The sequence below is a fragment of the Hylobates moloch genome, unplaced genomic scaffold (genome assembly GCF_009828535.3).
Source record: "Hylobates moloch isolate HMO894 unplaced genomic scaffold, HMol_V3 SCAFFOLD_18, whole genome shotgun sequence".
Lineage (NCBI taxonomy): Eukaryota > Metazoa > Chordata > Mammalia > Primates > Hylobatidae > Hylobates > Hylobates moloch.
Genome location: NW_026652293.1, coordinates 37,806,075 through 37,820,544, shown reverse-complemented (window position 1 = coordinate 37,820,544; position 14,470 = coordinate 37,806,075). Strand labels below are relative to the sequence as shown.

Genomic DNA, 14,470 nt, shown 5'->3' with positions numbered 1-14,470 from the left:
CATTATGTTTTATGCATCACTTAACTGTTGATTTAGTCTTAAATCACTTTGCTAAAACTTAGAAAATTAGCAAAGTAATTGCTAGTTTCACATATATATTAGCTATATATGTGAGATGTTAACCTCAACTTTAAGGTTGTATATTTATTACCAGAACATATTTATCTAAAAGCCTAATATAACATCTCCTGTGCATATGTTAGGAAGACAGTTGTCAAAAAGGTCTGACACAGTGGCTAATTCCTATAGTCCCAGCACATTGGGAGGCTGAGGTGGAAGGATCACTTAAGCCCAGGACTTCAAGACCAGGCTGGGCAACACAGGGAGACACTGTCTTTACAAAAAAAAAAAATTAGGCAGGGGAAGAGATACCTACGGCATTTTGAGATTCGGGGAAGCACCACTGCCGCTGAATAAAACGAACCGAGCAACTTCTGAAAACAGAAAATCCGCCAAAGGAAACGCCAAGGCATGAAAAGCGCGCGCTGGACGTTGCGTCACGCCCACCGCAGCCGGGCGGAAACACCCTCCCGGCGACGAAGGATCCGGGTGTGCGCGAGCAAAGGAGCGGGCGGGGAGTCTAGGCCCAGGACAGCACCTAGTTCCTGCTGGGTGTAACAGAGCACCTTCTCTCACTACTCTGGCCATACCATCCCCGCGATAGAGGAGCAACACAGCTGTCTCTGTGCGCTCTGGATCAGCGCTTCCTAGATTTCTAGCCGGATCGTTTGGGGGAAGGGCTCAGCATCTTATTTCCGGTGGCGGTGAGGTGCAGTTGCCATGGTGATTAGAGAAAGGCCCAGATCTGTCCAGCTGCGGTGAGAGGAACGCTGAATAGCCGAAGAGAATTGGCTGCGCTTCCTTGTTTGTGAGCTAGAATTAGGTAGCAAACAGCTCGCTGTCTCTGTCTCTTCGCCCCCTCTGTCTCTCTCTATGCAGCTGCTTCTCCTTCCCCTGCTTTGTCTACTTCTCTGTCATAAACATTTGGTCCATGTATGTACCTAAAATGTACATGTAAATGCGGTTTTATTTCCAGAGGAATACAAAAATAGAGAGATGGTGCCCGAGATTACCTGCGACGGTATTTCACTGTGTAGGGACGGTGACTGGATGGCTTTCTGTTTTCACTTGACCCTGTAGAAGCCTTAGGCACTTGTTAACAGTTTATTTTTCTTGCTATTGTGTGGCTGGTTATTTATGGAGCCGTTTGCTGCAATGTACTCTCTAGGCCCCTGTCTCAGTCTCGGGCCGGAGTTTTAAATAAGGGAGGTTTCCAAGCCTGCGGGGTGGGTGCAATTATATGTTTATTTAAGCTTTAGTTTGGTTTCTCGTCACAGAAAGGAAAAGAATAAAATTCTGGCACATTTCTGCCTTGGGATTTCCCTATGAGGGAGTTGCCTTGTTTGAAAAGAATATTTGAGGACGATCCTAAAATATACTTACATTTTAAAATTGCTTATTGCAAAGTGAAATTCATTCTCCCTTTCTTCTTGAAACAGTTTTCTTTCACATTTGTGAGGAGATGCATGCACACATATGTGTTTAGAACTCTGATGCTTAATTATAGTAATACCAATTTGCAGTAACCAGACTGTGACACGACATCCCTGTGGGGTCCTTCTAAATCTGGTGTAATATGAAAGTGTCAGGCAGGCGGCCTGTGTATTATAAATAGGGTACTTCATCCATGATAAGCAATTATTATCTTTCTTTCCCAAGTGTAAATGATCTATATAATTCGAAAAGGTGCAAGTGATTTAGGCCTCCTGAGTAGGAATCCAATGAGTCCTGAAGGGGACCCTGCCTGTGTCATCTTATTATTGAACTTGAAATATTCAATTTATTAGGTTGGAAATGTATTTTTAGAAATCAAAGCTGGGTAAAGTAATATTGGAAGCTGTTAGACCACCAGTACAATCTAATACCCCATAGTAACCATTGTTCAGTAAACCTATATCCACATTAACAAAGAAACTGTTCGTGAAATTTACAGCTTTTTGCCACCTACTGCTAGCTGGGTGACATCGCTACCCCTCAATTTCCTCATCTGTAAAACGGACAAAAAATTACCTGACCACTGTAATAGGGATAAGATAAGACAAGATGTATGACAGTTCTTTAAGCTCTTATGTACAGAGGTGCCATATAAACCCCAAATATTGTTATTAATAAAGGAACACAGTAAAACTATGATAATGTTATAAATGAGACTTTTAAAATATAGCTATTTGAAATGTGGGGCTGCATTATTGAGATGTTAATGAAATAATCTTGTTGATCCTGCTGTGGAAGATGGGTGTCAACTACCACTCATATCCAGATTCTCATTATTCTGGAGTTTCTCATTATCTGCAGTTTATTTAGCACTTACTACGTGTCAAGCAGTATTGCATATGCTTCACATGTATTAACTGATTTGCTCCTCTTAAAAACCTGATGAAGACTGTTATCTGACTTTCGTATTTTGAGAGAATAGATGTGTGCTTTTCCTTTGTTCAGTGATTCTTCTTTTGTATATATCTTTGTTCTTTTGGCTATTATCACATACTTGAACAATTATATATATACATATGTATATATCTAAACTTAGAAATTAACTGCCAAGGGCTTATTCTTGTTTAATATATAATACGTCGGTATACAACTATAATATTCATTTTTCTTCCACATATAAGACTTTTAATATCTTGATTTTTTCATATATGTTATAAATTTTCTTCTGCGTATAAAATCTTGATTCTCGTCCCTGTATTTGAAAGACATGGTGACATTTGCACTTTGGTGATTCACATTGACAAACAAATTTTTAAATTATTTTCCAATAGAATGGCGATCAGTCCACGAAGCGATGCAACTTTCTCCAGTCAGAAATCAACACCTTCAGAGAGTCCTCGAACAAAGAAATTTCCACTAACTGAAGAGGAAATATTTTATATGAATTGTAGAGCTGCCTACTTAACTGTCTTCAAAAGCAGCTTGGAAAACATTATTTCTAAAGATCAACTTTACTTAGGTAAATTTTTTAAATTTTTAAATCTTTCACCTTTTTGTTGAAAGTTAATAAATAGGTCCGAAAGACTGAAATTAGAATTACCTTGTTGAATCATCCCAGTTTCTTAGTGAAGCTTGAGCAATGGAACTACAGTAAGCTATTATGTCATATTATATAGTTACATATTCTAGGAACTACAAAATAAAACTTCCAATGTTTATACAAACTAGATGGGTAATTGAAAGCTTCTATCAATTACTACTTGCTTAAGATATTTTTAATTCTCATTTTGGTGCTTTAAGATTTATCATAATAAAATTAAAACACTTTTGGCCTCTTAAGTCGCTAGTCTGAATTTGACCCATACTGAGGAAAGTGTAAAGGATATGTAAAAATGGGTGGAATGGGCTGGGCACGGTGGCTCACGCTTGTAATCCCAGCACTTTGGGAGGCCGAGGCGGTTGGATCACGAGGTCAGAAGATCGAGACCACCGTGAAACCCCATCTCTACTAAAAATACAAAAAATTAGCCGGGCGTGGTGGCGGGTGCCTGTAGTCCCAGCTGCTCGGAGAGGCTGAGGCAGGAGAATGGCGTGAACCCGGGAGGCGGAGCTTGCAGTGAGCCGAGATTGCGCCACTGCAATCCAGCCTGGGTGACAGAGCGAGACTCCGTCTCAAAAAAAAATAAAAAATAAAAAAAATAAAAAAATGGGTGGAATGTCTGAAAAAGTGAAGTACTGAGAGATAAGTGAACTTTTAAAAGAGAATTGAGTTTGGGTTTTTTTATTTCTTATTTTTATTTTTTGTTTTGTCTTTTATGGCTTCTGTCCTTTATCACATTTAAAAATTCCTCTCATTACAAAGGTCCCCAAAACCACCAAATTTAGTCCTTTCCAGGAGTATCAAGTGATTTGGAGGTCTTTAGTCATGAGAGAGTAGTAAACAACAGTACTAGATAACACTGACTACTCATGTCAGTTTCATCAAGGCTAATAACTTTATGGGTAGAGAAACTGAGTTATTTTGCCAATTTTATAATGAATTTTCTTAAACCAAAACCCTGACATATTTTTGCAGCAGTGTCTTGAGTTTGTATCCAATAAGATCTATTTGAGGAAATGTATTTTGAGGAATACAAGAATTGACGAGATTAAAATTTATTTGATGTCTAAATAAAATATATTATTTGTAAAGTAGTTTAAATGCAAATGCACGTGACTGACTTTTAAAGTCATGTTTAATTTTGATTTACGTAATTTTAAAATGACTAAAATGCTCTATTTTGAATTTTAAGTATTTGTGTTTAATTCATATACATTAAATATTTAGGCAGACATCCAATAAATTTTTTTTTTTTTTTTTGAGATGGAGTCTTGCTCTGTCTTCCAGGCTGGAGTGCAGTGGTGCGATCTCGACTCACTGCAGCCTCTGCCTCCTGGGTTCCAGTGATTCTCCTGCCTCAGCCTCCTGGGTAGCTGGGATTACAGGTGCACGCCACCATGCCTGGCTAATTTTTGTATTTTTAGTACAGATGGGGTTTTGCCATGTTGGCCAGGCTAGTCTCGAGCTCCTAACCTCAGGTGATCCACCTGCCTCAGCCTCCCAAAGTGCTGGCATTATAGGCGTGAGCCACCACGCCTGGCCAATAAATTAAAATTACTTCCAATTTGCCATTATTTCTAAAATATCTGAGGGTTTTTTTTGTTATTGTTTTGAAAATATACTAAGAGAAGGAATCTGCTAAGTTTAAAAGTTTAACATGCCTTCCACTACTATGGCATTTAGTTTGTGAATCAATGTGTATGTATTACTAAGGCACTATCAATCTTATGAAATTATCTGGGAGGATAACAATGCAGTTTTTGTCTCTTCAGTGTTGTATACACTTTTGGTTTTAGGGTGGAATACTCTGTTAACGTTGTAATAATTGATTTTAGATAAATTGTTCTTTAAAAAGGAGTAACATGAACCAGAGCTGCTTCTTATTGCTGTGTCTTTCATCTATGTCCTCCTGCCACTTATACATATAACATGTGCATTTCCATTTTAAGGTCAGACAGCAGTAGCATTACTATAGCTTTAAGTTCCTTTTTTGTCAGTTTATAAATAATACAGGCATTATAGACTCATGTCAGAACTTTAAAGTAAACCCTGGCAAAAGATCCATATCGTGGTGTCAAAATTTAAACATCTACAGCTACATGATATTTTTGCTATCATCAAACTTAATAATTAGATTCAGCTAATTCTAAACCTAGAGATTAAAGTTAGTAGGAAATAGATTGTATCAATTTCTTAGCTATGGGGACATCTGCTTACTGAGTACATGTTTTGGCATAATTAATTTTATTCTGAGAAAGTTGTTCTTTTCTAATTACCAGTACATTTTTTAAAACAGTATTTTCTTTGTTACTAAAGATAGCAGCAAGCATATGCTAAGCTACCACTTGTGAGAAAAAGTTACACACCTTTTTTCTCAAAACTGAACAGAAAATATAATTTTCTTTCATGTGGACTTCAAATGCTGGCAAGGATGTTGAGAAAAGGGAACCCTCTTACACTGTTGGTAGGAATGTGTATTAGTACAACCACTGTGGAGAACAGTTTGGAGGCTTCTCAAAAAACTACAAATACAGCTACCGTAGGATCTAGCACCCTACTACTTGGTATATACCCAAAAGGAAATCAGCATATTGAAGAGATATCTACACTCTCATGTTTACTGCAGCACTATTCACAATAGCCCAAATTTGGAAGCAGTGTAAGAGTTAATCAGTAGATGAATGGATAAAAATTTAAAAAGTGGTACATATACACAGTGGAGTACCATTGAGCTATAAAAAAGAATGAGATCCTATCATTTGCAACCACATGGATAGAACTGGAGGTCATCATGTTAAGTGAAATAAGGCTGGCACAGAAAGGCAAACATCACATGTTCTTTCTTATCTGTGGGAGCTAAAAATTAAAACAATTGAACTCATGGAGATAGAGAGTAAAATGATGGTTACCAGAGGCTGAGAAGGGTAGTGAGGGTGGGGGGAGAAAATAGAAAATAGAAAAATAGAAAGAATAAGACCTAGTATTAGCTAGCAAAACAGGGTGTCAGTAGTAAAAAAAAATAATTTAAGTGTGCATTTTAAAATAATTAGAGTATAATTGGATTGTTTGAAACAAAGGGTAAATGCTTGAGGCAATGGATACCCTATTTACCCTGATGTAATTATTGCATACCTGTATCAAAATATCTCATATTATACACCTACTATGTACCTCCAAAAATTAAAGATTAAAAAAAGAACCTTAGAAAAAAGGCACTTTAGGCTTAACAATAAGGAAGAAATTTTGCAGGAAATTTTATATATATAATCATTGTCATAAAAATAATTTAGTAGTTGTGTAAATCCATTCTGTATATGTACTGTGATTCAGTTAACCACTCCTTGATTCTTTGAACATTATTTCCTTTATTATTAGTAGCAGTAGTGTCGCAATATGATAAACATCTTTGCACACTAAGCCTTTTTAAAATAAAAATATTTTAGAGGCAAAAAAAAATTACAACTTCATTTACATCTACTTGTATTTCCAGCTTTTAAAGGGAAGGAGTTGGCTACCTACCCACATATGCCATTTCTTTGATTCTGTGAACAGCTGAATTAAGGAATAGTTTATTTACACACTAGGCAAAATACTTACCTGTTGTTGCTAGGGCAGCATGGTAATCAGGGCTTTTGTCAACATCCAAAATAAAACCGTGGGAATAAAAACATTTATATTATCTCCAATGCAACGAATTTCCACAAAGCCTTTATAGGTGTATGGAAGATGGGGGTTACCACAACTGCAACTTCTATTAGCTCTGAAAGTCACTGGCATAATCTAGAGGAGAAGATAATTTTATTTATGGATTTTTAATATATTATAACCCATAAGTTATGACCATAGATAGCAATTTTACACTCAGATGTAGACTTCCTATTTAGATTATAAAATTTCTTGCCGGGTGTGGTAGCTCATGCCTATAATCCCAGCACTTTGGGAGGCTGAGACATGCGGATCACCTGAGGTCGGGAGTTTGAGACCAGCCTGACCAACGTGGAGAAACCACGTCTCTACTAAAAATACAAAATTAGCTGGGCATGGTGGTGCATGCCTGTAATCCCAGCTACTCAGGAGGCTGAGGCAGGAGAATCGCTTGAACCTGGGAGGCGGAGGTTGCAGTGAGCCGAGATTGCAGCATTGCACTCTAGCCTGGGCAACAAGAACAAAACTCCATCTCAAAATAATAATAATAATAAAATAAAATTTCTTTTTTTGAGATGCAGTCTTGCTCTGTCACCCAGGCTGGAGCGCAGTGGCTCAATCTCGGCTCACTGCAATCTCTGCCTCCCAGGTTCCAGCGATTCTCCTGCCTCAGCCTCCTGAGTAGCTGGGATTACAGGCGCATGACACCAGGCCTGGCTAATTTTTGTATTTTTAGTAGAGACAGGGTTTCACCATGTTGGCCAGGCTGGTCTCGAACTCCTGACCTCAGGTGACCTGCCCACCTCATCCACCCAAAGTGTAATTGTAAACCCAAATTACAGGTGTGAGCCACCACACCAGTCTAGATTATAAAATTTCTTTGGAACTAAAAAGTTTGTATTGATGAACAAAAATCACCCTATACTATACTTGTGCACAATAATGTTCAATATAACTGACTCACTTATATCTATATTTATTACCCTGATCTGGTTTCTGTTTCCATGAGGATATTTCTTCAGTGAAATTGTTTTATACTTACTGGTCCTTATTACATTAAATTGTACAATATCCAGATTATCATTTTTTGATGCTGATGGGTGATGCACAGATCTTGTGAATTTCTATAAAGATAGTTGGAACTATACAATATAAGATTTTGTAATAGAATTTGGCAGTACAATTCAGGACAGTTGTATCTTTTAAAATTTGTTAATTCCTTCTGTGGTGCTTAGGAAATTTATCATTGGTTCATTTTAGAAAATGTTATATTTCAGTATGCAGAGATTTATTTGCAAATTACCAAGTTACTTCTATTCAACTGTTCAAAATATCTGCAGTTGCTTTAACCATTTTATTTTAGTGTGATATGACATACGTAAATATACAAAGCTTTTCTCACATGTACTTCTTTGCTCTTCATAGATAGAAGGATATGGTTAAAAATGAAGAGTAGTTTGACCATAGCATCTCTATAATAATCTTCTCTCACAGTATATTGACATTCTTGATTTTTAGCAGGACCATAACTGCAAAGGGATACTTTATGTGCATATATTTGACATTTGGAACATGATTAATGTTTTTGAAAGCTTAGTACCTAGCAAAGATGAACATTTTAGATATCATGCCTTGCTGACATTGATATTCTTAAATGAATGATTTTCTCATTTCATTAAGATACTTGTTTTTTAAATTCACACATTGTATGTATTTATGGGGTACAATTTGACATTTCAATACATTTATATATTGTATAATGATCAAATCAAGTTAATTAGTATATCCATCGCTGCGTGCATTTATCTTTTCTTTGTGGTGAGACCATTCAAAAGCCTCTCTTCTAGCTATTTTGTAATACACAGTACCTTAATGCTAACTATTGTCACCATACTGTGCCATAGAATAGCAGAACCTATTTCCCACTATCTGATTGTAACATTGTACCCATTGACCAACTTCTCCCCATCCTCCCCTACCCCCAGAGTACTTAGGTAGTACTTACAGTTCCCCTTCCCAGTCTCTGGTAACCACTGATCTGTTCTCTACTTCTATGATACTAACTTTTTTTTAAGATTCCACACAAGTGAGATATGCTGTATTTGTCTTCAGCGTCTGGCTTATTTCACTTAACATGTTGTCCTCCAGGTTCATCCATGTTGTTGCAGATGACAGGATTTCCTCCTTTACGGCTGAATAGTCATTAAGGTATTTATTTAGCCAGAAAAAGTACTAATTTATACTTTTTGTGTTATCCTTTTTTCCCCCAAACAATTAAGTGGATGGTTGTTTTTAATCTTGTATTTCATTTAAAAGCTTTTAGAAGAGCTTTTAGAAGCTCTTAAGTAATCAGATATTGTTAGTTATTTAAACCATGTAGGTTGAGAACCAAACTGTCAGAATAAGGAAAATCTATTTAATTCTGGCATTAATAATTAAAGAATCTTTAGGTGGTGGCATAAATATTTTTATTTTTCAAAGTCTGGCCTATCTTGGTATCACTAGATAAATCAACACCAAAGTAATGTACTGGTATATGTATAGTGTTTTTTAAGTATCATAATATGTAATGATTTGAAGAAAAAAATGCACTTAAGAACAAATTCCAGGTGTTACAATCACAAATAATACTTGTTTTGTTGGGCAGCTCTTCAGCATGCAGGAAGAAATCCATCCCAAAAGACCATTAATAAGTATTGGACTCCTCAAACTGCCAAACTGAATTTTGATGATTTTTGTATAATTTTAAGGAAGGAAAAACCTACTTCAAAAGCAGAACTACTAAAATCATTTAAGCAATTAGATGTAAATGATGATGGCTATATTTTACACACTGACCTTTATAAATTTCTAACAAAGGTAAGATCTGTAAAACTGTTTTGTAATATGCATATTCTCTAAAACAGCTTGGAATCTAGCTTTGACTACCAAAGTCCACATTAAAAATAACTATTTCATTGAGAGGTGAAATGAATTACTTACATATTATTTATAAAGTACTTAGGAATCCTTCTGGATGAAATGTTCTTTGTAAATAAAAGATAAAGTATAAAATTGAGCTTATGTTACCATCCCCTTGTGCTCCTATTTAATTCTTTCCTGTCCAGAACTCTTTGAAAATTAGTGATAGTTCCATATGTGATAAGTAAAAGGAAAACCAAGTATAAATGGGATTAGGAATCCATTCTGTTTTTTGGTACAATGTTAGAAAATATCATTCCCCTAAACTCAATAGCAATTATAACTGACTCTGTACTATTCAGTTGGTAGTTACTATTTAGTAAACTGAAATTCAGCATACTTTCACAAAATTTAATAAAATTGTGAAATTTATATAGCCACCTCATTCTTTCTTTATATATAATACTCATGATTTATAATGAAGTAATACATTCAAACTTACTTGTGGAAAAGATTAAAATGTGCTTCCACTATCCCCATGAATAACAAAGTAGTAATCATGTTGCTTTAAAATAAATCTTGTTTTTTTTTTTTTTTTCAGAGAGGTGAGAAGATGACTCGAGAAGAAGTAAATGCCGTAATAAATTTGGCTGATGTAAATGCTGATGGCAAATTTGACTACATCAAGGTACATAAGCTCACATTGATGTAAATTTACATACTGTGTCAGAAAAGTGTTTTTATTTTTCCCCAGCTTTATTAAGGTATAATTGACAAATAAAAATTGTATATATTTGGCCGGGCGCGGTGGCTCACGCTTGTAATCCCAGCACTTTGGGAGGCCGAGGCGGGCGGATCACGAGGTCAGGAGATCGAGACCACGGTGAAACCCCGTGTCTACTAAAAATACAAAAAATTAGCCGGGCGTGGTGGCGGAGAGGCTGAGGCAGGAGAATGGCGTGAACCCGGGAGGCGGAGCTTGCAGTGAGCCGAGATTGCGCCACTGCACTCCAGCCTGGGGGACCGAGCGAGACTCCGTCTCAAAAAAAAAAAAAAAAAAAAAAAAATTGTATATATTTACAGTGTACATGCAATATTTTTGATATATGTATACATTGTGAAACAATTAAATCAATTAACATGTCAACTAATAAACATGTCAGCAAATTATTTTTAAAGGGATGCATCTTTTTAATATTGGCAATGACATCCTTAAATATTGTGCATGAAATTTAATTTTTCCAGTCCCATAATTGCAATCTGATGACCACATTAAAAATAATATAACCAAGTTAAAAAACATGTGTGCTCACACACACACAGATACACACATAAACTTAGAGACTCTACTCAGAAATGTACCTTTTCTGGGGTGGAAGAATCATAAAAATTATTGTGAACAAATGCAAGTCTACACATCTTGTAAAAAAAATAATAAATCACCTCTCCTTGTGTAACGTTTTATTTTCACTCAGAGTATGACCTCCTCATTGAATCACGGCTACATTTCACTCGGTCACTTGAGGCTGGTCAATCTGATTCAAAAAAATAAAATGCATAACCATCAATAGGAAATATATTCCATCTATCAGTCTATTCCTTGCCTGCTAATGTGCATTTGCTTTCTCCTCTTCCCCAATGTATGATTGAATGTTTTACCCACTGGACTTTTTTTTTTTCCTGTAGTTTTGTAAATTATATATGACAACCAATGAGCAGTGTCTCAAGACTACACTAGAAAAACTAGAGGTTGACAGTAAATTGATGCGTCACCAGTTTGGAAACCACATCGAAGGGTCCCCTGAAAGGGACCCATCACAAGTACCAAAACCATCACCTAAAATCATAAGAAAAACTGATCAGGAAACATTCTCAAATAAAGGTATTTACTTTTAACACTAAGAATTTCTTGATCAGAAATGAAGAGTCATATTCAGATAAATTTTTCCTTCCATTTCAGCTTATCAGTGATAAAACAAATGAGAATCTAACTTTTGTTAGCTACTATTTCTAGACTCTCTTAGCTGTAAAAATCTATTGAAGTAAAATTTTATTATGGAACTTGACTTAGCTATGCTCATTATATTTTATTAAAACTAAAATTTCAGACTGAAAAGTGACATATTGAAATAAGAATTCTTATTAGAAGCCCATAAATTAGGGACCATTAAAGCCTGATAAATATAAAACTTCTGACTTTATTTCAATAGGGAGAACAAAGAGAGTCAAAGTAATACAGTAGATCTTTTATACTGCACTGTGTTTGGAAAAAACTCCTATTGACAACTTTTCGTAATGTGAGACCAAATAATCATTCCTTGTTGCAGGTGACACCAGGAGTTCTTTACTATCAGCAACCAGGAAGTTCAAAACATCTGTTTCTTTCACAATTACCATGGGGGCTAATGGTAACCGAAACTCAAAGTTAACGGAGCCAAATTTAATAAAGGTATAGTATTTTAAGTTAACAGAGATGACTTTTTCTGAAAAAAATTTGACATTAAGTTTATTAATAACTGTGCAGTGTCTACAGGGAACCAGTAAAGTTTATGGCAGTAATTTGAGGTTTTTCTGTGTAATTTCTACCTGTAAGCTAGTGTAATACTTTTAAATTAAAAATGATGAATATTTTTATAAGGTCTTCAGTTTGAAAATGGTAACACTCAAGTTTTATAACTTGATGAGTAGATTATCATCAAGTTATATACTTTGGCAAGCAAATTTTTTGTTTTGTTTAACAAATATTTACCATAGGTGTTTCTTATAAATAAATCATTCATTCAATTTCAATTCCTATGAGAGAATGACAACAAAGTCACTTTTCTAAGTCAATATTTGTAGAGTGTTAATATTGATCTTCTTTCTTTGTTTTCCCTTTCAAGACTCAACCTTTACTAGTTTTCTTTCAACGGAAAATAATAGCTACAGAAATATAAAACATTAACTGGAAACTGCTAGGATACATTAAAAATGTGCACCTAGAGACCTCTGTAAAAGGGGAAAAAATGGTTATGACCACATACTATAACTGCTGTTAGAAAACTGAACTGATTGTTCTCAAGAGCCACATTTTTGTTTCAAATAACAACTCTGTATTTGTTATTGAACTCTGAAGTCCCTTATATCTTTAAATTGCTAGGCAGTGACATTTGTTCTATATTAAAATTTTAAAACATTATCTCCAAGGAATTTTGTTCAGACTGTTTAGGAATCTATACACCTTAAGCAATTTGGTGTGCATGTCCAACATGTTCATACACAATATTTAGTGTTTCAACAATATTATTTTCCACCAATGGAACCTTTTTGTATTTTGCAACTAAATTAATTATTAATAAAATTAACTTAGTTCAATAATTATGGTTTACCTGATTCAAAAGCACAAATAAATGTAATTTTAGCCACTGTAAAGAGAGATATAAATAAATATTAATGTGGATTATATTAAATTATAGTAAGACTTTGTCTCTGTGTCATTAGTTGGGCTCATACCAATATAATTTTTAAAATTTAGTTCAATTCAACAAATATTCACTAAGCATGTAATGTGTGCCAGTTATTTTGCTTAGTGTAAAATATGAGCTTGAATTTAAAAATATAAATTTTCATTTAACTATTAACAGTATACCAAGGTAGTGTAGCATAGTATTTATTCATTCATTTATTCAACGAATATTTATTGAATGACTACTCTGTGCCAGTGTTCTAGATGTTATTAGATTAGTGATCTAGAGTTTTGGATAGAGATCTACCTGGGCTTGAATCTTAGCGTTATCACTTAATAACTATGTGACCTTGGGTGTATTTGTCAGCAGCCCTTCAGAGTTTCAGTTTTCTTACCCATAAATAGGGAATAATTATATTTAGTGTGCTTTGGAAAGATTTAAATCGTATGTAAACATATGTAAAGCATTTAGCACAGTGCCAAGGACATTAATAAAGAATAGTGTTAATAATGTTAATACTATTTATTATATACAAAGGACAATAAATACTAGTATTAATATTATTATAGAACTAAGAAATAACTGGATGCTTGTATGGGAATGACATGATGAAAATATAGTTTAAGAAAAGTTAATCTACTGTTGTATTATATATAGAGACCTCAGAGACACCATCTAAGAGGCCGATAGAGTTTTCCAAATATAAAGTGATGATAACTTGGCCTAGGATAGTACTTAAATGTAATAAGGTAGGGGCAGGTGTAATAGAAAAATGCCAAAATTAGTCTGTAAGTCATAAAGATTATTTAACAAACAGACTACTTAAGTTTTGTATGTAAGTCAAGATCAGGGAATGGTGTGGATGATAATTGGGAATTAGGTAAAAGGTACTAGGATAATTTAACGATTAAAACAAAAGGGCATACTATCAACTTTTTAATTCTGTGAGTTTCATATAAAATGTAATGTCTTTTGGAAATAATTGATAGCTCTGTATATCTTACCTTTTAATATCTTGTTTCTGATCCTGATAGTGCCTACTATTGCTTGCTATCTATTTCTTAGATGAGCTGAAATTATTTTTTTTTAAGTAAGTGACCCTTTTGTTATTCAGCAGCATTCAGTTCTTTGTTTACATTTTTATTTTATTTTCTTTATTTATTTGTGCATTTTTTTTAAGACAGAGTTTCACTCTGTCACCCAGGCTGGAATGCAGGTGGGATCTTGGCTCACTGCAACCTCCACCTTCCAGGTTCAAGTGATTCTCCTCCCTCAGCCACCCAAGTAGCTGACATTACAGGTGCATGCCACCATGCCTGGATAATTTTTGTGTTTTTTGTAGAGATGAGGTTTCACCATGTTGGCCAGGCTGGTCTCAAGCTCC

The 14,470-nt window shown here is 35.0% G+C and overlaps 2 protein-coding genes across 9 annotated transcripts in view; one reads left to right on the top strand and one right to left on the bottom strand.

The window, feature by feature from the left end:
• The window catches only part of ITGB3BP (integrin subunit beta 3 binding protein), a 102,218-nt gene extending 101,742 nt beyond the window's left edge, over positions 1–476 (bottom strand). For 4 of the 6 annotated variants that reach the window (XM_058430886.1, XM_058430885.1, XM_058430884.1 and 1 more), the window contains exon 1: positions 373–476. In XM_058430886.1, the coding sequence (XP_058286869.1) occupies positions 373–473 (101 nt within the window). In that variant the 5' untranslated portion in view covers positions 474–476. The remainder of the gene's footprint in view (positions 1–372) is intronic. The other 2 variants (XM_058430888.1, XM_058430887.1) reach the window with 1 other exon arrangement.
• Positions 477–566: 90 nt separating this feature from the next.
• The window catches only part of EFCAB7 (EF-hand calcium binding domain 7), a 51,370-nt gene continuing 37,466 nt past the window's right edge, over positions 567–14,470 (top strand). Inside the window, exons 1-6 of one of the 3 annotated variants that reach the window (XM_032137252.2) lie at positions 567–818; positions 2,826–3,013; positions 9,387–9,598; positions 10,242–10,328; positions 11,327–11,522; positions 11,968–12,089. In XM_032137252.2, the coding sequence (XP_031993143.1) occupies positions 781–818; positions 2,826–3,013; positions 9,387–9,598; positions 10,242–10,328; positions 11,327–11,522; positions 11,968–12,089 (843 nt within the window). In that variant the 5' untranslated portion in view covers positions 567–780. Of the gene's footprint in view, positions 884–2,825; positions 3,014–9,386; positions 9,599–10,241; positions 10,329–11,326; positions 11,523–11,967; positions 12,090–14,470 lie in introns of all 3 variants that reach the window. The other 2 variants (XM_058430880.1, XM_032137253.2) reach the window with 2 other exon arrangements.